The sequence below is a fragment of the Rhinopithecus roxellana genome, chromosome 10, assembly GCF_007565055.1.
Source record: "Rhinopithecus roxellana isolate Shanxi Qingling chromosome 10, ASM756505v1, whole genome shotgun sequence".
NCBI lineage: Eukaryota > Metazoa > Chordata > Mammalia > Primates > Cercopithecidae > Rhinopithecus > Rhinopithecus roxellana.
This window is the reverse complement of record NC_044558.1, coordinates 63069747-63091062: the sequence shown is the minus strand read 5'-3', so window position 1 is coordinate 63091062 and position 21316 is coordinate 63069747. Positions and strand designations below refer to the sequence as shown.

At 44.8% G+C, this 21316-nt stretch overlaps 2 protein-coding genes across 8 annotated transcripts in view; one reads left to right on the top strand and one right to left on the bottom strand.

Moving 5' to 3' along the window:
• PFKM (phosphofructokinase, muscle) overlaps positions 1 to 10316 on the top strand; it is a 46795-nt gene extending 36479 nt beyond the window's left edge. For all 5 annotated transcript variants that reach the window (XM_030939622.1, XM_010354161.1, XM_030939623.1 and 2 more), the window contains exons 11-23: positions 1946 to 2071; positions 3529 to 3593; positions 4089 to 4152; positions 4956 to 5105; positions 5565 to 5635; positions 5995 to 6082; positions 6169 to 6321; positions 7024 to 7188; positions 7995 to 8056; positions 8284 to 8395; positions 9245 to 9344; positions 9426 to 9531; positions 9776 to 10316. In XM_030939622.1, the coding sequence (XP_030795482.1) occupies positions 1946 to 2071; positions 3529 to 3593; positions 4089 to 4152; positions 4956 to 5105; positions 5565 to 5635; positions 5995 to 6082; positions 6169 to 6321; positions 7024 to 7188; positions 7995 to 8056; positions 8284 to 8395; positions 9245 to 9344; positions 9426 to 9531; positions 9776 to 9920 (1407 nt within the window). In that variant the 3' untranslated portion in view covers positions 9921 to 10316. The remainder of the gene's footprint in view (positions 1 to 1945; positions 2072 to 3528; positions 3594 to 4088; positions 4153 to 4955; positions 5106 to 5564; positions 5636 to 5994; positions 6083 to 6168; positions 6322 to 7023; positions 7189 to 7994; positions 8057 to 8283; positions 8396 to 9244; positions 9345 to 9425; positions 9532 to 9775) is intronic.
• A 1660-nt stretch (positions 10317 to 11976) lies between these two features.
• ASB8 (ankyrin repeat and SOCS box containing 8) lies at positions 11977 to 19868 on the bottom strand. Of its 3 annotated transcripts, none has more exons than XM_010354157.2 (4): positions 19739 to 19868; positions 17578 to 17739; positions 15385 to 15489; positions 11977 to 14178 (listed from the first exon to the last, which is right to left on the bottom strand). In XM_010354157.2, exons 2-4 carry the CDS (start codon positions 17704 to 17706, stop codon positions 13546 to 13548), a joined length of 867 nt encoding a protein of 288 aa, XP_010352459.1. In that variant the 5' UTR covers positions 17707 to 17739; positions 19739 to 19868; the 3' UTR covers positions 11977 to 13545. The 3 variants fall into 3 exon arrangements, with proteins under 3 accessions (XP_010352459.1, XP_010352460.1, XP_030795487.1); XM_010354158.2 differs by having other exon boundaries at positions 17578 to 17735; XM_030939627.1 differs by lacking the exon at positions 19739 to 19868 and adding an exon at positions 19402 to 19725 and having other exon boundaries at positions 17578 to 17735.
• Between the last annotated feature and the right edge of the window lie 1448 nt (positions 19869 to 21316).

The following is a 21316-nucleotide window of genomic DNA, read 5'->3' as shown; positions in this document are numbered from 1 at the left end:
CTGCACTTCACCAGATAGGGACTTACACCACTGGTCGTGTTGCCTCTCCACCAGCCTTTGGGCTGCATTGGCCACTGACCCATTTCCATACACTTGAGGGTCCTCTTCTGTTACAAAAATGATGAGAGACTTGGCCTTCCTAATGGTGAGGAGCAATATCTTTTTGTTTCGTTTTGTTTCATATATTTTTAATAAGAATTTTGAAATAATGGTAGATTCACATTCAATTGTACAGAATAATACAGAGATAGTCCCACATACCCTTTGCCCAGTTTCCTTCAATGGTAACATCTTGCAAAACTGTAGTACAATATCATCACCAGGATATTGACATTGATATTGTCAAGCTACAGAGCATTTCTATTACCACAGGATGTCTCATGTTGTCCTTTTACAGCCACATGTACTTTACCCCCACCCATCCCTCCTCATTCTTAACCTCTGGCAACCACTAATCTGTCTCTTTGTCTCTAATTTTTAATCTCATGTATATTATATAAATGGAATTGCATAATATGCAACCCTTTAGGATTTTTTTTTTCCACTCAGCATAATTCTCTAGATATTTATCAACGGTGTTGTTTGTTTCTATAGTTTGCTGTTTTCTGCAGAGCAGTGCTCCATGGAGTGGACGTATTACACTTTGTTTAATAATTCAGACATTTGAGTTGTTTTCAATTTATGGCTATTAGGGATAAAGCAACTATGAACACTTGTGTACAGCTTTTTGTGTGAACTTAAATTTTCATTTCTGCAGAGTAATTGCCCAGGAGTTCAATTGGGTTGTATGGTAGTTTTTTGTTTCTTGAAAAAAGTTTTTTTTCAAAGATACTGCCCAACTATTTCTAGAATAGCTGTACCATTTTAATTTCCCTCAGCAATTTATAAATGACCTGTTATGTTTGCATCCTTATCAGCATTTGGGGGTTGTCACTTTTTTATTTTTAAATTTTTTTTAAATTTTAACCATTTTGATAGGTATATAGTGGTATTTCTTTTTTTTTTTTTTTTGAAATGGAGTCTTGCTCTGTTTCCCAGGCTGGAGTGCAGTGGCATGGTCTCAGCTCACTGCAACCTCCACCTCCTGGGTTGAAGGGATTCTCCTGCCTCAGCCTCCCAAGTAGCTGGGATTGCAGGTGCCTGCCACCACACTCGGCTAATTTTTTAAATTTTTAGTAGAGATGGGGTTTCACCATGTTGGCCAGGAGGTCTTGAACTCCTGACCTTGTGATCTGCCTGCCTCGGCCTCCCAAAACATTGGGATTACAGGCATGAGCCACCGGGACCAGTCTTCTTTTTTGTTTAGAGATGGAGTCTTGCTCTATCACCCAGACTAGAGTGCAGCGGCATAATCTTGGCTCACTGCAATCTCTACCTCCCGGGTTCAAGGGATTATCCTACCTCAGTCTCCTGAGTAGCTGGGATTACAGGCACACGCCACCATACCTGGCTAACTTTTTGTATGTTTAATAGAGACGGGGTTCTACCATGTTGGCCAGGCTGGTCTTGAACTCCTGACCTCAGGTGATCCGCCTGCCTCGGCCTCCCAAAATGCTGGAATTACAGGCATGTAATCCCAACCTTAGACACTCAGTTTAAACCCTCTTATCCTATTTTCATTGGAAGAGCAAAGCAATCTCCTACCTTGTTTTGTCAATAAGAAGGGAACATTATTAAGCCCCAGTAATCCTGTTGGTTACTGTAGTGGGCATGTTTCTCTGGAACTAAGTAGAATCCTTGAGGTTCCGATGGCAAGAATACAGAGTCATCAAGCTTTAGATGAAATCTGTTTGGGGAGGTAAAGCCCAGTAAGTTCTTTGCTGCATTCTTAATTGTGAGACTCAATCTTGTGATTTGGAAAAGGCCTCAAGTATCCTGACTCTCTAGGCTGAGCCAAGATGAGGCAGCCTGAGCCAGACTGTCTTTGTTCTCTGGACTCCTGCAGGGCAGCAGAATGGGTGTGGAAGCAGTGATGGCACTTTTGGAGGGGACCCCAGATACCCCAGCCTGTGTAGTAAGCCTCTCTGGTAACCAGGCTGTGCGCCTGCCCCTCATGGAATGTGTCCAGGTGGTAAGTACTGATCCTAAACCCCTTTCTTAACAGTCTCAAGCCCCTGCCTTGGAGTTCATGGGGCATGAGACCAACATCTAAGGCCACTGGTGTAGGAGCAGGTGGAAAGGCAAGATGGTACAGTAAGAGACATACCGGGAAAAAACAGTGGGTTTTGCATAGGAGCTCTTAGCTAAGCTTCAGTGTTCCCATCAGTAAAATGTTCCTAAGGAAGGTGGGAGATTCTACATCCTCCTTAGTAATGAAACCCAGTAACTCATAATATACAACCTCAAACATTTTTATCATGTCTTTATTGGAAGAAGAATGCAATATTCTCCTAACTTTATTAAGAGCAGGAGAATATTATTAAATTCTAGCTGGGTAGTTTTTGTCTCTATGATTTCTATCTTGAACATGTTTCTCTGAACCAACATGAGGTCACTAATGCTCACGTTGAGGGTTATTGTAAGGATTAGAGATAAGCTATATTAGCATGTGATGCAGTACCTAGCCAATGTTGAGTGCTCAGGAAATGGTGGCCTTTATTATGAAGGAATCACTCCATTGATACCACAGAGTGAACATGGTGGCTGGGAGGCTGGGAGCGAGAGCTAGGGTATCTGTCCTGGTTCTGAGGGCTGGTCTAAAAGCTCCCCTTCTCCCGGCCTCCTTCTCTCTGAGACCCAGGAGTCCCAGTGACCTGCAGCCTTGCTTGGAAATGTATCTGTGAAAGCTCCAAAGCGAAGGCACTGGCCCACAGAGCTGAAATCAGTAGTTGAGAAGCACACAGCAGGGATCAGTCCTTCTTCCTAACTTGGTTACCTGTAGGATCTTCATTTACTCATGACTTCAGAGGCTGCTTTAAGGCTGGGGACCTGGGTGTGGAATGGAAGATACTATTTATCTGTGAGCATTCTTCCACTCTACCCATACTTCTAATAAACAGAGCATAGTTCTGGGCACAGTGGCTCACACCTGTAATCCCAGCACTTTGGGAGGCCAAGGCAGGCAGATCACAAGGTCAGGAGATCGAGACCATCCTGGCTAACATGGTGAAAAATACCAAAAAAAATTAGCTGGGTGTGGTGGCACACTCCTATAATCCCAGCTACTCGGGAGGCTGAGGCAGGAGAATCGCTTGAACCCGGGAGGCAGGGGGTTGCAGTGAGCCAAGATCGCGCCACTGCACTCCAGCCTGGGCGACAGAGCAAGACTCCATCTCAAAAAAATAAAAATTAAAATAAAATAAACAGAGCATAGAATCAGTTCTTTTCTTTTGCTGCTCATTACTCAGAAAACTCAGGAAAAACAAAAATACTTCTGTGAAAGTTTAGGGGCATAGGAAAGGTGGGGTATAGAATGGGCAGGATCTAGTCACAATCCCAGAGATGGGCAAAGTTTGACTGTGGGATAGAAATCCAGCTGTGCGGAATTGTGACCCTGGAGTTGAAACTGTCACTGTGCTCCCCCCTCAGACCAAAGATGTGACCAAGGCCATGGGTGAGAAGAAATTTGATGAAGCCCTGAAGCTGAGAGGCCGGTGAGGAAATGATGGGAAGCTCACTAGCTACAGAAATCAGATGCCCGAAGTCAAAGATCTCCATGACTCCAGGCCCAAAACATAAGCTTCTGCTGCTTCCTTTTCTGATTCTCTCTGCAGCAAGTTCTTGCCCAAGAAAGTTAGTTGTGAGGTGTTTGGAAGGATCAGTTCATCTCAGGGATGCGGTCCCTGGCATCAACCTTTTATAATCTGTTACTTCTATATGTGAGCCCCAGCTAGATGATAAGTTCCTCTAAGCAAGGGACAGTCTCTTGTGCCGAGCACAGTGCCTGGAGAAGAGTACTGAGCGAGTGTTGGATGAACTAGTGGCCCCTTTGCAGCTCCTGCCCTGTCCCTGCTCTGCCCCAGTTCTGTCCTCAGAGGTTTGCCCTATGGAACTTCCCTCTGGGAGCAAAACTTCAGACCAGGATCCCCATGGCTGCTGGCTGTGGGGAGTGGCCTAAAGATACCTCTCTCTATTTGTACTTCCTACAGGAGCTTCATGAACAACTGGGAGGTATACAAGCTTCTAGCTCATGTCAGACCCCCGGTATCTAAGGTACTGGCAAGTTGACTTGCCCTCTCCCCTTTTCCTTCTCACTCCTCGAGTCTCTCTTCATAAAGTGCTACCACAGTCCATACAACGTAAACCTTGCCAACTTCTCTGCGCCACTCTGATCTTCAGTGCTGGGTCCCTGGCCCTATTATAATGATTTTCTCTTAACCACCCCAGATGCTAGCCCCCTTTTTAGTGTACCCTGGATATCTCTAACACAAGACCCATGCCCACTTCAGGACTGGCAAGATAGCATGCAAAGAATGGGAAAGAGGGCTTATGTACTTTTTCTCTGGGAATATCTGGGAATAATCACATCTAAGTGTATCTGAGCCACCTCTTCCCTTGGAGTTGTGGTTGTCATTATTGAGTATATTACCAGAATTGTTTGGGTTGCTTATTAAACATGCAAACTCCTGGGCCCCTCTCTCAGAGGAGATTCATATCTGGGTAGAGGCCAGGAATATACAGCTTTAACAGGCTCCCCCAGTGGATTCTGATGCAGGTGATGCAAGGATCACACTTTGGGAAGTGCTGCTCTGGAAGGTCTCATTCATTGTATAATATTGATATCTGAGATGGGGGACAGCAGCTTTGTTTATTGATCTGTGATCAAGAATTTTGCTTCCATAGTATGTGGTAGCAAGTTGTGCTGGCATTCCTTGGGAGAGGGGTGTGTGTTGTCTCAGGCAGATGTCCTGATCCCTGGATGACAAGGGTTCAGAGCTCTGCCTCCTTTACTGACCTCCTCCCTGTTCCCACACTGGGTTTCTGTCCTCCTTTTTCCCCTGCTTCCTCCTGTATAGAGTGGTTCGCACACAGTGGCTGTGATGAATGTGGGGGCTCCGGCTGCAGGCATGAATGCTGCTGTTCGCTCCACTGTGAGGATTGGACTCATCCAGGGCAACCGAGTGCTCGTTGTCCATGATGGTTTCGAGGGCCTGGCCAAGGGGCAGGTATGGGGACTAAAAGGAAGAAGGGCACATATTCTAGGACCCAGGAGCAGTCATAGGGAAGATAAGTGTAGCAAGAATGACCTGTCCATTCTCTTGGCTTCCTCTATTCCTCACTACCTCTCTCTCCTCTCTCAGGGTCCAGGCAGAAGTAGATATTTAATGTTAGGGCAGTAGGAACAGGCAGGAATTACTGGAATGCACCATTGCAAACAACATGTCCTATTTAATTCTCTATCTCAAAGCTCAGCACAGTGCCTGGCATAGGTAGATGTTTAATATTGGTGAATGAGCAGTAAGGGTAGAAGAAGTTCAGTGCATGGGGAAAAGCTAATACCTGGTGTACCTCTTCCAACCAAGGGGGATCCAGGGGTGGGGTTAGAACTCAAGCAGTGGCACCAGTCCCACACAGGCCTCCTAGTGCTTTAGCTTTGAGCAGAGCTCTGTGGCTTTTCCCCACAGATAGAGGAAGCTGGCTGGAGCTATGTTGGGGGCTGGACTGGCCAAGGTGGCTCTAAACTTGGGACTAAAAGGTAAGTAGTACTGCAGAGGCACCTCCTCCCAGTGACCTCTTCAAGTTGCCCTTGGATTTGGGTATCAATTCATTATGCCAGGGTCTGCTTCAACCACCCTGTTGTCTGGGTCCTCCACCCCCAACTTCACAGTTGCTGCCAAGAGGGCAGACATGCCCATCTCAACATCTTTTAGCAGCTCTGGCAATTTAGAACTCCAGTATGTATCCTTGGATAGGACTGAGAGGGTGGGCTAGGGAGTGGGGCACAGGTCAAGAAATTAAAAATAAAGTGCCTCTAACTCTAGCTTTTCTCTCCCTCAATTTTCCTGTCTCTTCTGCAAATTCCCATTCCCGTCTCCCCCATCACTGGTCAACTAGGACTCTACCCAAGAAGAGCTTTGAACAGATCAGTGCCAATATAACTAAGTTTAACATTCAGGGCCTTGTCATCATTGGGGGCTTTGAGGTGAGTGCCCGCCACTGTGTCTCCCTCTCTCCCTCCCACCTCCTCTCCCTCTCCCCAATCCTGCCCTTGTGCTCTCTTCTTCTTAGGCTTACACAGGTGGCCTGGAACTGATGGAGGGCAGGAAGCAGTTTGATGAGCTCTGCATCCCATTTGTGGTCATTCCTGCTACAGTCTCCAACAACGTCCCTGGCTCAGACTTCAGCGTTGGGGCTGACACAGCACTCAATACTATCTGCACGGTGAGAGCCCACCACCACTTCCCATCCCTTTTGGCGAGGATTATAATCCTTCAACTGAGTGTGGTCCTGAAAAGTGAGCTTCTCTTTGTACCAAACAAATGGGAATGTTTGAAAACGATTCTTTGGCTGGGTGTGGTGGCTCACACTTGTAATCCCAGCACTCTGGGAGGCTGAGGCAGGCAGATCACTTGGGGTCAGGAGTTCAAGAGCAGCCTGGCCAACATGGTGAAACCCCATCTCTACTAAAAATAACAAAAATCAGCTGGGTGTGGTGGTAGGCACCTGTAATCCCAGCTGCTTGGGAGGCTGAGGCAGGAAAATTGCTTGAACCTGGGAGGCGGAGGTTGCAGTGAGCAGAGATCGTGCCACTTGACTCCGGCCTGGGTGACAAAGTGTTCAGTTTCCTCACCTGGAAATGCACCAATACCCTGAATACCAAATGTTTTGTTTTTTCTTTCTGAGATCATGCAGTCTAATTTTCTGAGCAGTAGAAAGGATAGGTACAGCTTCCTTCCCAGGAGAGACGTTCTGCAGTGTGGTTGGCAAATACGCCTGTTACCCTAAATGCAAGAACTTGCTCTAGGGGCCCTGCCAGCCTATGGAGAATATAGTTCTAGAGTTTAATTAGTGGCAAAGATTAAAGAGTGACAAGAATCAGGGCCCTGATCATGTCTTTCTAACTATAACCCATTGTCCTTGCAGACCTGTGACCGCATCAAGCAGTCAGCAGCTGGCACCAAGCGTCGGGTGTTTATCATTGAGACTATGGGTGGCTACTGTGGCTACCTGGCCACCATGGCTGGACTGGCAGCTGGGGCCGATGCTGCCTACATTTTTGAGGAGCCCTTCACCATTCGAGATCTGCAGGTAGCTGGCCACCCAGAGCCTGCTAGGTAGCTCTCCCCTCTCTCCAGACTGTTTCCACAGTGATCTGAACTATGAGAGCTCAAGTTGAGGACAGAGCTGGTTGGTCTGTGGAATCCTGTGAAGACCAGAAAGAGCACTCTGCAGGCATTCTCTAGTGTCACCTCACAGGCATGACCGCAGCTACTATTGTTGGAATGCTCATTTTGAATCAGGTGGCCTGGTGCTAAGCCCTTTGTGGGCATTTTTGCATTTTATCTTCACAATAGACATGCAAAGAAGATACTATCTCCATATAACGCAGAAAGGTTTAGAGAGGCTAAAAAACTTTTCTAAACTCCTAAGTGAGCAGATGGTTTAACTGATTGAGAAAGTCAGTGATCTTTTTACTATATCATGTCTCCCCTTCAGATTTCCCTTACTCCCGTTCTGCTTTTGAGAGAGATGCTGTCTCAAAACAGAGACATAAAGTGTTAGGGCTGACATTGGGACCACAAGTCAGCCCTCTGAGGCAAGGGGAACCAGAAAGGCTTGGAAAGGGAGACTGGAGCGGGTGAGGGGCTGAACACTGAGTTAGTGCAGCTGTCTGTAGTGCTCCCTCTTCCAGTTCTGTCTCATTTGGAGTCATTGTTTAAATTTTAGTCCACGCTGAGCTTCTTAAAGGAATTAGGCCCAGTTGAGGCCCAGGATTGTAAACAACTCTCTTCCATGTCTCTCTTCCTTCCTGGAGAGGTGTGGTGTGGAAGAGAGATTTATCCCCAACCTTCTCCACTCCCGATTAGGCTTAGGATTTACTCTTTCATTTTCAGGCAAATGTTGAACATCTGGTGCAAAAGATGAAAACAACTGTGAAAAGGGGCTTGGTGTTAAGGTACCTCATCCATGGTTCCTAAGTGGAGAAGAAAAATAAGCTTTGGCCCAAACTCATAGAATGGCCAGGGTTGGGATACCCTGAGGAATCTGTAGATATAAAGGGAGGGGGCCAGCCTATCCCTTGAATCCTGGGAGGAGATAAAAATGGAAAGGAAAGAACAAAGGCAGAAAGGGGGGATGGAAAGCCAACCACAGAGTCACAGGCTTTTGGTCTCCACCTGGCAGGAATGAAAAGTGCAATGAGAACTATACCACTGACTTCATTTTCAACCTGTACTCTGAGGAGGGGAAGGGCATCTTCGACAGCAGGAAGAATGTGCTTGGTCACATGCAGCAGGTAGGGAAGACACCCTAGTCATGCCCTTCATCAGACAGCCATGCCTGCCAGCAGCCACTGAGGCTTCCACTGGCCTTTTCCAGTCTTCTGGAGGAGCCTGTTAGTGCCATCATAGAACATGGGCCTGCAGTCTCTTCCAGTCATAGAATCAAAACATCTTTACCCTGGAAATGACTTTAGAGATTATATGGTCTATCCTTTTCATTTAGGGGAGGGTTTTCAACCTTGGCAGCTTTGCCTTTTGGGGCTGGTTGATGATTTGTTATGGGTAGCTGTCTATGCACTGTAGGACAGTTGCACAGCATCCCTGGTCTCTACCCACTAGATGCCAGTAGCACCTTCCTCTCACTCCCAATTGTAACAAAAATGTCTCCAAACATTCCCACTTTCCCACCTGCTTCCTCTTAATTCAAAGGAAATCTGTATGACATTTTATATTATTCTGAGGTGCTACCAAGGGCAGCCAGATTGGGCCACAAAAAACACTTTTATGTCATCATTGACAGTGACCAACAAAAGCTGCTGGGCTGAAGAGGGGCAGGCAGCTGACCCTTTGGCCAATAAGACTAAAACAGGATCTGGCAGCTGTGGAGCTAAAAGAGGGGATTGTCGGGCCAATCATCTTCTTTAATTAGTTATTCTTATATCTGATGCATGGCCAAATGTGCTGGGCCAGCCTGGCCTTGGATCCTGGCACTGCCTCAGGACACCCTTTCATAGTTTGATTTCTGGATTCCTGTTTTGGGCCGTAAACCTGGGGCCCATCTTTCCTTTTTCTCTGTGTGTCTTGATATCTCTGCCAGTTTATTAGAGTCCTTCCCTCTGTAATTTTTATGTTTCTTTCTCCAGGGTGGGAGCCCAACCCCATTTGATAGGAATTTTGCCACTAAGATGGGTGCCAAGGCTATGAACTGGATGTCTGGGAAAATCAAAGAGAGTTACCGTAATGGTAGGTGGGGTGAGAGACCGAGTGCCCTCTGTAGAGGCTAGTTCCCCAGTATAGAAGCTGATTGACCATCCCTTATTGCAGGGCGGATCTTCGCCAATACTCCAGACTCGGGCTGTGTTCTGGGGATGCGTAAGAGGGCTCTGCTCTTCCAACCAGTGACTGAGCTGCAGGACCAGACAGATTTTGAGTGAGTACATCTGCTTTCTGGAGTGGTTCTCTCCCTGGTAGTTTCAAGCTCTACTGTCCTCAACCTGTTCACTGTCTTTAATCCTTTTTTTTTAAGGAGTAACACCTGTATTCTTACCCATTTCAGATGTGATGCACATGTCCTAAATCTAACCTCTTCTCTCCAACTTCTTTCTATAAACTTTTGGTAGAAGTTGATTAGGGTACTAAAAGATTATATCATCATCTACTTCATTCCTCTGTAGGCATCGAATCCCCAAGGAACAGTGGTGGCTGAAACTGAGGCCCATCCTCAAAATCCTAGCCAAGTATGAGATTGACTTGGACACTTCAGACCATGCCCACCTGGAGCACATCACCCGGAAGCGGTCTGGGGAAGCTGCTGTTTAAACCTCTCTGGAGTGAGGGGAACAGATTATCTGATCATGGTCAGCTCATCCCCTGATAAGTCCACATCTTCTCAGTGTTTTAGCTGTTTTTTTCATTAGGTTTCCTTTTATTCTGTACCTTGCAGCCATGATCAGTCCTGGCCAGGAGCTGGAGGAGGGGGCAGTGGGTGGGAGCTCCTTTTAGGTAGAATTTAACATGACTTCTGCCCCAGCTTTATCTGTCACACAAGGCTGGGCACCTCTAGTGCTACTGCTAGATATCACTTGTTCAGTTAGAATTTTCCTAAAAATAAGCTTTATTTATTTCTTTGTGATAACAAAGAGTCTTGGTTCCTCTACTACTTTTACTACAGTGACAAATTGTAACTACACTAATAAATGCCAACTGGTCACTGTGCTTTCGCTTCTCCTGTTATCATCTTCCCAAGTGGAATGTAATACTGTCAGCCCCATGTATCAGACACTTGCCTGATGAAGCAGTAAAGATGTTAAGGGTATCACAGGGGGTGGAGGAAGGGATTATCTCTAGTACACTACTTGCTGGCTGTCTGAAAAGTTATCACTGCCAAACTCTAAAAACAGTTCTAAATAGTGACTGAGAATGTTTGTTGCTGGAGTCAGGGATTAAGGCAGCCAGATACTCTTTGCACAGTTCTTCAGTGGGAAGAGAAATTAACAATAAATATCAAGCACTGTGGTAGGATTTCATCACTGAATCCTCAAAGTAGCTTTTGGAGGGCAATGGTGACAGCCTGACTTCAGAAAGGAGGACACTGGAGCTCAAGATGATTGATTACATAATGTCTCCTTCAATATTATTCAAGTAGAACTCAAAACTCAGTTCTGACTTCAAACCTCATCCTCATTCCCCATTCCTCTGCTTCCTTACCATGCCATATCAAATCCCCAGAGCCATAAGGCCTATGAAAATGAAGTGAAAGTTCAGGCATTCATTCAGAACATTTTAAATGCTAACTGCCATTGATTTATAGGTTCTCTTTCCTATCTTTAATCTTAGAGCTGTTTCCTCGAGAAAATGAAGAGGGAAGGATGGCTCAGGGGAAGCTAATCAGAGGGAAAATGTCACTCTGTAAAGACTAAAAAAATTAGGATGATGATACGATCTGGGGAAAAAAAGGCATAGTGAAGACCACTTAAAAACAAAAAAACGAAAACCTATGAAGGTGCATGCTATTTCCCCAGAGCTAAAAAGATAAGTGAAATTGTGTTGGAACTCTCAAGTGGAGGTGAAGCAGAAGTTATTAGCCACCAACCACGAGTGATCATGAAGTAACTGAGAAACAGGTAACATTTTTTCCCACATGGACAAAACTTTCTCTTTCCAGAATATTAAGTATCTATGATGAGAAATGAAATAGCATCTAAAGCAGTTTATAAATCTACCAGAATATTAGAATCACCTGAGGCCTTTGAACATACTCATGCCCAGGTCTATTTATTTTTCTGTAGAGATGGGGACTTCAACTCCTGGTCCCAAATGATCCTCCCACCTCGGCCTCCTAAAGTGTGAGGATTACAGGCGTGAGCCACTGCGGCCAGCCCTACTAGGTCTGCTTTGGACCAATAAAATTAATCTGTGGGGGTGGAACCTGGGCCTTAGTATTTTTAAAATTTTTCCCAGGTGGTTCTAATTAACAACTAGACTTGAGACCCACTGACTAACACAGTGGGATCTCATTCCTGGCTACATCTGAAGCACTCAAGCCCCCAGAGACCAGAAAATTCCAAAGAATTGGTATGAGGTGAAGTCTTGGCACCAGTGTTTTTAAAAAGCTTTCTTAGTAATTTTATGTGCAGCTGGAGTTGAGAACATAAAAGTAGTAATTCCAAATTTGGGGTGGAGAAGGTATGAAGGAAGGGGAAGCTCTTCAGATACTCTGCCCAAGCCCTCCTGTTCACTCCAGCAATGCCCAGAATCACTGTTGCTAATGGGAGAAAGGTTGGGATGAAAAGTTACATTGTACAGCCAGGCAGTAAAAGAAGAACTTTTTCTAAGGGGGGTTGGAGAAAAGTAGGAAAAGTAGAAATTGCCAAACTTGCTTTTAGAACTATTTATTCCTCTTTTTTTTTTTTTTAATGGTGTTTTTTAAACACCAGCATCAATAGGACAAAAGACATCTGTTTTCCAATTAGCTGTGTCAGTAGATTCCATTCATTGTTTGTAGCGCCCAATCAGCTTTAAAAAAAAGTTTTTCAAATTTGCATACGAGCCATCTAAAATCAATAACAACTTGATCTAGTTTAGAAACATGAAATGAAAGAGTATTGTTCACTAAAGCAGATCTCTTTTGGGTAGATGGACCATCACAAAAGAAGCTCTTACATGCTTTTCCCACTCCCATCCCAAGTCCACCCTCCCGCCAATTGTATTGTATAAATCAATAAAAAGCAAAGGTTCCAGAACAACTGAAAGAAAAATAATTCCAAATTAAGCAGAGTGAGCTTTCCATTGGGAATGAAGACCCATGGGAAAAGGCAGCCCAGCCCATAAGTCTTCCCTGCTGGAACACACACTGTAGGTGTAGGAACTGCCTGCGAAGCTCATTAGAACACACTGGCTCTCAGGAAGAGAAAAAGCTGCATTACAAGAGAAGTTCTCAGGACTTTAGCTTAGGACTGTTATTTCAGAGCTATTTATTACTGTTATTGCAGAGCTCTTATTATTTCAGAGCTACTGTGTAGCCCTTGGGCACAACCAAGAGAAACAGGCAAAGACTGCTGTTTCCTTTGATGAGGGGAAAGAGTTCCAGTCCCTTCTGAATGCCCCAGGACATGGCACACTAGGGATGTCATCCAGCCCAGTTCTGGATCTGCATCATTTGAGGTTATAGTATCCTCATCTTTGGGACACAATTGCTGTTAGCTGAAATTGTGATTTTCTTAAATTTTTTCACAGATCAATTAAAATCTTTTTTTTTTTTGAGATGGAGTTTTGCTCTTGTTGCCCAGGCTGGAGTGCAATGGCGTGATCTCCGCTCACTGTAACCTCTGCCTCCCAGGTTCAAGCAATTCTTCTGCCTCAGCCTGTCGAGTAGCTGGGATTACAGGTGCATGCCACTATGCCTGGATAATATTTATATTTTTAGTAGAGACGGGGTTTCATCATATTGGTCAGGCTGGTCTTGAACTCCTGACCTCAGGTGATCCGCCTGCCTCAGCCTCCCAAAGTGCTGGGATTATAGGTGTGAGCCACCATGCCTGGCCTAAAATGCTTTCTAGAAGGGATTCTTCTGGACCATTAACCATGTCCCCAAAGGAAAACCACACACACATTCTTTAAGTACTTTCCATCTTCCTAGAGAAATTCAGTTGCACTGTTGACTCCTTCCCTAAGGGGGAGGATTGAGGGAGACTTCTTTTGCAAAGTGCAATATAAAAAGCCAAGTAAGCAATAAACAGAAAACAAAAGTGAGGGATTTTTTTTTGTTTGGTTGTTTGGTTTGGGAAGGGGAGGTGCTATGGAGGTTACTGTTGTGACATGTTGCTTCAAAATCTATAAACCACACAACAGGAACAATTGTTTTTCTGTTTTCTGTGACAAAGAGTACTGCAGGCACAACCTCACCCAGAGTTGCCTGCATGATGGTGCAAACACCTTCTCCGGGCTATTCTAAAAGTAACAGGTATTCCTTCAAAGAAGCTGGCAGTGGAAGGCCCTTCACTGCATCAGGGAGATACTGGAGTCCCAGGCTACGGCGTACGGCATAGCGAGCAAGCGTTTTTAGAGTTCCTGGAGCTGAGCACAGAACAGTCAGTCTTTCACATAGCTGCGGGTCTCTGGCCACCTCTCGTGGCATGGTGCCATTTTTCCTCAATTCAAAGTGTCCAACAGCTCTGTGGAGGAGCTCAAAGCAAGAGTCCTCTTTCTCTGTTCCAAGTCCCCTGACTAGCAGAGCCACCAGGCGGGAGATGGGTGTCTGGCCTATTAGGTTGATGACTCTGACCTCTGCGCCATAATCCAGAAGGATACTGACACTCTCAAGATTTCCTTTCATGGCAGCCCAGCTGAGCGGTGTATCATTGTTATAATCCAGGGCATTGACAGAGGCCCCACTCTCTAGGAGAGCCCGCACACACTCAGCATTGTTCTTAAAGGCTGCCCAGTGAAGTGGGGTATCTCTGTTGCCATCCAAAGCATTGGGGTTTGCACCATACTCCAATAGGACCTCCACACAAGCCTCATCTTTCTCTGCTGCATAGTGGAGGGCTGTTCGGTTATACCCATCCAGGGCATTCACCTGTAAAAAGGGAGGAACTATTACAGTAGACAGACTACTGAGAGGAAGACAGGACAGCAGCAAAGAAGCTTACATGGTTACCCACTACCTTTGCTATGCAGTGCTCTGAACAAGAGGGTCAACAAGCAACTCCCAGGGAGTGCTGGTGATAAATATGAAGATATGACAGGAACTTAGGAGCAAAATGGGAAAGAACTGTCCTCAAACAGTCAACACTATTATGTGCATTGACTAGCTGGTCTGCATTATTTTGGTTTTTGCTGCAATGTTCATTTATTCGTTAGAAACTCTACCACAGAGTAAAGGGTAAGGCAGGAATAGAGGAAGTCTAAGTCCCTGTAACTGCTCAGAAAGATATTTACTGGAAAGTTGCTTGACTACACAGAGTTTTGGATTATTTTACTTATCCTGACCCTTTCTGTAGCCTGTGGCTAATGTAGCAATCAAACTGAAAAACATAGCTTTTGCTATGTTCTTTAACCATACAGAGAAGTTCAAAATGTTAGAATGTAAGTCAGATCTTTCCAAAAATACGCTGTGGGTTCGCAAGAGAACCCAAATGAAAGTATGTGATAGGAAGAACACACATCTCCCAGTGCTGGAAAAGCAGCTGGCTTGCTGACAGTCAGCATCACTTGCAGTTTTTTCTTCACATTTCCAAATAGCATATTCCCTCATCAATGAAAAAAACAAAACAAAACAAAACAGAAAACCCTGAAACATTTAAGTAAGTTCAACCTTCTTTTGGCTAAAACCTATCTTAAGTACCACTTCTTAAGTACTTTAAGTACTTTTAAGGGTACTTTAGATTTAATTAGAGTTGAGGGATCTCTGCGTTTATATTTCCTGGATAGACAGTAAGCAATAAGAAGATTAAATGGAAATATAAACAGCACCTACAAGGTAAGCTTCCTGAAGTGATGGCCAGTGACAGCTTAAGTTAAGGAGAAGAAAGAAAAGCAGAGTATCAGCACCATAAAATGGGGCAAGCAGGGTAGGGACAGAAAGGCAAAGGAATGAAATCCTTAGATCATTTTATATATTTACCATTACATTTTCCTTAATATTGGCTATGCCAACATTACCTTGAGTTAGAATTTCAGACTGGAGGAGGGAAGAGATGGAGGAGTGATGGGGAGAAATTCTAAGAAAGCACGAAGCTCAAGTTTTAGTGAATCATTAATGTGAATGTGTTAAAAACGTTACCTCGGCTCCTTTTTCCAGAAGTAACTCCACACAGTCAGCATCTGACACCATACAGGCACAGTGCAAGGGCTTCAGTGTACCATGAGTGCAGTTCACATCTGCTCCCTGTGGGCAGAAGACAACTTCAGTCAGTGTGCTCAGCTCTGGCTTGCCCAGCATGACAGAATTCAGAACTGAGTTCAGGGGACAGAGCGTTTTGTATTTTATAGGTACACTGCTAGTTCCTTGTTTCCTTTTCTATTAATTAATATACCAATGTCCAAACCAAAGGAGTACACTGAAGATAAAGGAAAACAACTGTTAATTCCTTAGATGAAGTTACTAAGTTCCTCCACAAGGGAGCCTGCCAGATGGTCATCTGGACATTATTGAAGACATAATCTTATGTGTCAAAGCACTGGAAACCTTATCATCAGGCATGAAAGCTGGACCAGCAATCCACTTTCAATGGCCACTATGCTCTGAAAAAGTAGGAAAGTGAGTCTGTCAGACTGAGGCCAGAACTGGCATGCATTTTTGGCCATTCAGCATATGACCATCACTAACAGTGGCATCATATTAACACTATTTTTCCTTATTCATAAACATCTTCAAAGTAGCCTCTAAGTATCAGCATTCTTTACCATCTAGCCTTTGCTGGTGCTTCTATTCAAAACCAAAGGACAGGCTGGGGGCGGTGGCTCACCCCTGTAATCCCAGCACTTTGGGAGGCTGAGGCGGTCAGATCACCTGAGGTCAGGAGTTTGAGACCATCCTGGCCAACATGGTGAAACCCTGTCTCTACTGAAAATACAAAAACTAATCAGGTGTGGCGGTGGGCGCCTGTAATCCCAGCTACTCGGGAGGCTGAGGCAGGAGAATTGCTTGAACCTGGGAGGCAGAGGTTGCAATGAACTGAGATTGAGCCACTGCACTCCAGCCTGGGCGACGAGGGAAACTCTGTCTCAAAAAAAAAAAAAAAACATAGGAGATGGAGATACCAGTCAGACCAAAGTCACTGAATGACTCAGCAGCAGAGCTAGAATTAGAATGTGACAAGGTTTCCACTGCGGAGTCTTCTGACACCACTTTTGCTGAGAATAAGCTAACACTGGATGACTTTTCTTTCTCCAGTTGTGCCCAATAACTCTGAAGCAGCTACAGAGATCCAGGCTGTTAATGAGGAGCCTGAAGTCTTAGAATATACAGAAGTAACCATCTGGATGCATTTTCTGGTGATCAAAAAATTACTCTGTAACTTCTCTTCAACAAGAAAAATAAATAGAAGAGGATAGTAAAGACCTTCTAGGATACCAGTCATATAACAATTATTGAAGAGCGGTGATTAAACATCAGATGGTTAAGGTGTTTTCTTAAACTATAATTACCATGCATTTTAGAGGTTGATATCCTCTACAGAGCTAGAAGTGGTAGCTGCTTTTAACATAGAATGTAAGTAAAAATCTCTCCATGTAATTATTATAACCCAGGTATGAAGAAAGGCTCACAGGATTTAAAAACCACTCCTGTAGCCAGGCACAGTGGCTCACACCTCTAATCCCAGTACTTTGGGAACCCAAGGCAGGTGGATCACTTGAGCTTGGGAATTCAAGACCAGCCCGGGCAACATGATGAAACCCCATCTCTACAAAAAAAAAAAAAAAAAAAAAAAAAAAAAAAAAAAAAAAAAATTAGCTGGACATGGGTGGCATGTGCCTGTAGTCTCAGCTACTTGAGGGAGCTGAGGTGGGAGGATCGCTTAAGCCCAGGAGGTCAAGGCTGCAGTCAGGCATGTTTACGCCACTGCACTCCAGCCTGGGTGACAAAAGTGAAGCCCTGTCTCAAAAAATAAATATAAAAACCACCTCTGCTTTGCTCACCTCCTCTCTTAATAAAACATGTATAGAAGACTTTGAGCTCAATGGATTACATATGCATCATACTTAGATATTTTACAAAGAACATGAGACTAGGGTTATTGAGAACATAGTCCATGAAGAAAAATGTCAGATACACAAAGTGAAAGGGAGAAGGGAAGCGAAGCAAACATAGGGGAAATACATTTTAATGTTCAAGTTAATGCAGTTAGCAAAATATAAAAACTCCCTGTGATCTTGGGTTGAGACAAAGCTGCAAATCTGTGATCCATGAGGATTTACAGAGCTTTCCCACTTCACATCGCAAGGACTCTCCTGTCAATACCAGCACACTCACCCCTCTGATGAGGTCCTCTACATTATCATGTGGGAAGGAACGGATGGCAGCAATTGTTCGGATTAAGCGCTCTGAGAGAGAGTATTTGCTCTGAATGCTTTGCATAATATACCACATACTGGAACTCATCAAGGCTCGAGGTGTTCACATGCTCCAAACTGCCTGAAACAAAGAAGTTTTTGGCATATACAATATCACTGAGCACGCCTGTCTTTAGGGTTAGGTGTTCTCTGAGGCCTTCCCTTCCCAATACTAAAAGCAGATTTCAAGGAATGATTAATACTATTTTCATAATCATAAGGAATTGGATAATAGTTGCCTAGGGAGTTCGATAAACTTGGACACAAGATTTCCCCAAGAGGTACTAAGACCCCCATGGAGCTCTGTGTGGTTTACAAACAAGACTAGGCAAGGAATAGGATTTTTAAAAGGCTCCTCTGAGGAGGTCACAAAACATTATTTTCCTTCTTTGAATTTTTGTGGTTTTTATGATCAGCACCACCATTAAGTTATTTATAACACTGGGCCTTGCAATATAGTTATGTACATATTGTTTCTCCAACTATACTGTAATCAACTGGAAGGCAAGGACTTTGTCTTCTACTCTTTCATCCATGTAAGGCCAGCCACAGAATCTCACAAAAGGTAGGTATTTAACAAACATTGGTTGGATATGACTAAACAGTATAGAAGTGATTGTCATCTGTGACAAGATAGGAAGAAGGCTATGGAGCAAATATATCTATCTTAATAATGAAAAGGCATCTGAAATATTTTCAAATGTCTTCAGAAGAGAAAAAAGAAATATTTGAGGTAATATTCTAAAATAAGAAAGGAAAGCACAAGTATAACTACCCTAGAGTCATTTACATAAAACTAGGAAAAAATTAAAGTTCACAATAATAAAATATACTTTCAGTGTTAGGAAAATTTGAAGATTTTAAAATGAGTTAAAGGCGGAGCATGGTGGCTCACACCTGTAATCCCAGCACTTTGGAAGGCTGAGGTGGGTGGATCACCTGAGGTTTTAATCTCTCCAGTAGCCACAAAACTGCTCTGAGACAAGTGTCTGTATCTTACAACTTTTTTTGTTTCAAGGAAAAAAAAATACAGAGGTGCCTTTGAGTTGGTAATTCCAAGAACAGCAGCAGAAGACAGAGCATCTAAAGCAGAAGGCTTGGACCAAAGTGGTTCTGTTGCCTGTAATCCCAGTACTCTGGGAGGCCAAGGCAGGAGGAGCTCTTGAACCCGGAAGTTCAAGACCAGCCTGGTCAACATGGCGAGACGACCCCAAAACCCAATCGTCTCTACAAAAAAATTCAAAAATTAAAATAAATAAATAAAGTGGTTTTGTTAACCATTTCTGGGCCATGATAATCTGATGAAACTAAACTCTGCACTCATTTTCCGGGCGCTCTTGGACTCCGGGCTAGGAACTCCTGAGAGTATGGTCAGCGGTCTGCTACTGCCTGGAAGCTCCCGGTAAAGGAATGAAACTTCAGGGCAGATTGACAGCATTCACTGTGAGGAAGGGTCAAGGAAATCTAAATTCGATTTCACCAGACGGCAGCCCGTGTACGGTTTGATTCCCTTGGAAGGCCCTTTCCTCTGCTAGAGCTGAAAGCCCTGTCTCCCTCGTTTTCTTTTGCTACGGGATCCAGAGAAAACACCAAAGGGCATTTACTGCGAAGCTGAAAAAAAAAAAAAAAAGGCAAAGTGGAAAAGAAGACACAATGGCTCTGATGCGAGGGAGGCCTCGGCCCCGCCCCCTCCCGCCCCGGGAGAACCTTGGCCGGGCCCGCACCGCCCCTAATCCCACCGCACCTGCTGCGGGAGGGGTCGCGGCAGCTGTCTAGCTGAGGCTAGGGGGCAGGGGACAAGGGTACGAAATGCAAGGACGTGCGGTGTCACTTTCCGCACGGGCTCCCAGCAGATCGCAGCAATCCCGGCAGGTCTGGTACTGAAAGAGAATCACGCAAATTTGCGCTGGAGGTCCTCAGACGCGGACCAACCCCTCCTGGATCTGCCCCCTAAGGCCCGGAACTAAGCCTCAGCCTCGAGAGCTGGAGCACTTCGATCGGGGAGCGGAGGAAGCGTTATTGGGCGTGGTACCCTGGGTTAGGACACCTGGCTGTAGACCCGCACCAAGGACCGCACTCACCGAATTGCCAGGCTGAGATGGGTGTTGAAAGCCGCTGTCAAGGCGTGACCCGGAAGCAGAAGCTGTCGGGGGCAGGCCCATCTGTTTACAGGACAAGACCAACTAAGATGGGCGCCTGCGTACTGATGAGTGTTCGTCACTGGGGGCGCGCCTGCGCAGACTTGTGCAGCAGCTTCCGTCCTCACTAGGCCTAGTTACGGGGTTACTTTCTCCTTTTACACAGAGGCTTTGTGCGCAGTCTCAATGCAGCGTTCTCGGCCACAGCGGCAGGGTTCGGGTCTTGGTCCTGCAGTGGGGAAAAAAAGGCTCAGGAACCCTGGGCGTTGGGCCGATTCTATATGGTTGCACCTGCGTGGACCAGGCCAGCGGGGGTCCATCCACAATGGTTCAGTTACTTAGGAGACTAAACTCCTAATAAGAAGTGTCTGTGACAAATAAAAATACTTACAGCATTATTCATAATGGTGGAACGAATCTATGCTCCTTAGAACCCTCCTGTACATTGTCCACTCTCCTTCAAGTAAACCATATCAAAGACAAACTTAACCACCCAGGAGGTATAGTATTCTGAATGTAGAGGAATAAATGACCTTTATTTATAACTCTTATTAGGGTTAATGAAGCTTTCTGTGCAAAGACATGATGACACCTCTGAGTGACAGACTTCCTGTGCAAAGCATAAACATTTTAAAGTCAGCAGCACTTGGTGGTGGTGCATGGAAGGAGTGAAGCAGCCCATTCAGGCAGACTGCAAGAATTGTGGTCTGCCCAGCAGCCTGTTTAACCAGAGTGCCCCACACCTACTCCCCAAAGCTTGTTCTAAGCAACCAAATCTAACCAATTAAGATATTTAAAGCAGGCCCAGACAGTTCATTGTACATCAGTGAGAGGATGGTGAACTGAAAGTTCATGACCTGGTCTGAGGAGTGAGCCTCCTTTGAGCTCCAGACTCAAAGGAATTTTGCCAGGTAGGAATATGCCCTCCACTTCCTGCCACTGCACCATGGTGAGATTGTCCATTTTTTCAAAAGGAGCTGAAATACAGATTTTTTTAAAAAGTGAATTCTTGCAAGTTGCAAATGTTGGCAGTGTTTTGTTTGTTTGTTTGTTTTAATTTTTGAGATGTAGTTTCACTCTTGTCACCCAGGCTGGAGTGCAATGGCGCGATCTCGGTTGGCTGCAACCTCAGCCTTCTGAGTTCAAGTGATTCTCCTGCCGAAGTAACTGAGACTATAGGCACCTGCCACCACATCCGACTAATTTTTTTTTTTTTTTTTTGTATTTTTAGTAGAGATGAGGTTTTACCATGTTGGCCAGGCTGGTCTCAAACTCCTGACCTCAGGTGATCCACCCTCCTCGGCCTCCCAAAGTGCTGGGATTACAGGCGTGAGTCACCATGCTAGACCACATCTCTCAAATTTCTTGGTTGGGAAATGCTGAAGTATATAAATTCTGGGAAACCATCAGCATCTTACAAATGTAAGAATGAGTGGAGTCTCCCAGGGAGTGATAAAATAGGCTCTCAATACAGGTTATTTTACTTATTTATTGAAACACTGAATACACTTTTATTTTACG

Excerpts from the sequence above, each read along its gene's own strand:
- ASB8 (XM_010354157.2), bottom strand. The coding sequence starts at position 17,706 with ATGAGTTCCAGTATGTGGTATATTATGCAAAGCATTCAGAGCAAATAC. Across the intron at positions 15,490-17,577 it reads TAGAGGACCTCATCAGAGGG|GGAGCAGATGTGAACTGCAC; the intron begins GTGAGTGTGCTG and ends TTCTGCCCACAG. Across the intron at positions 14,179-15,384 it reads TTCTGGAAAAAGGAGCCGAG|GTGAATGCCCTGGATGGGTA; the intron begins GTAACGTTTTTA and ends CCCTTTTTACAG.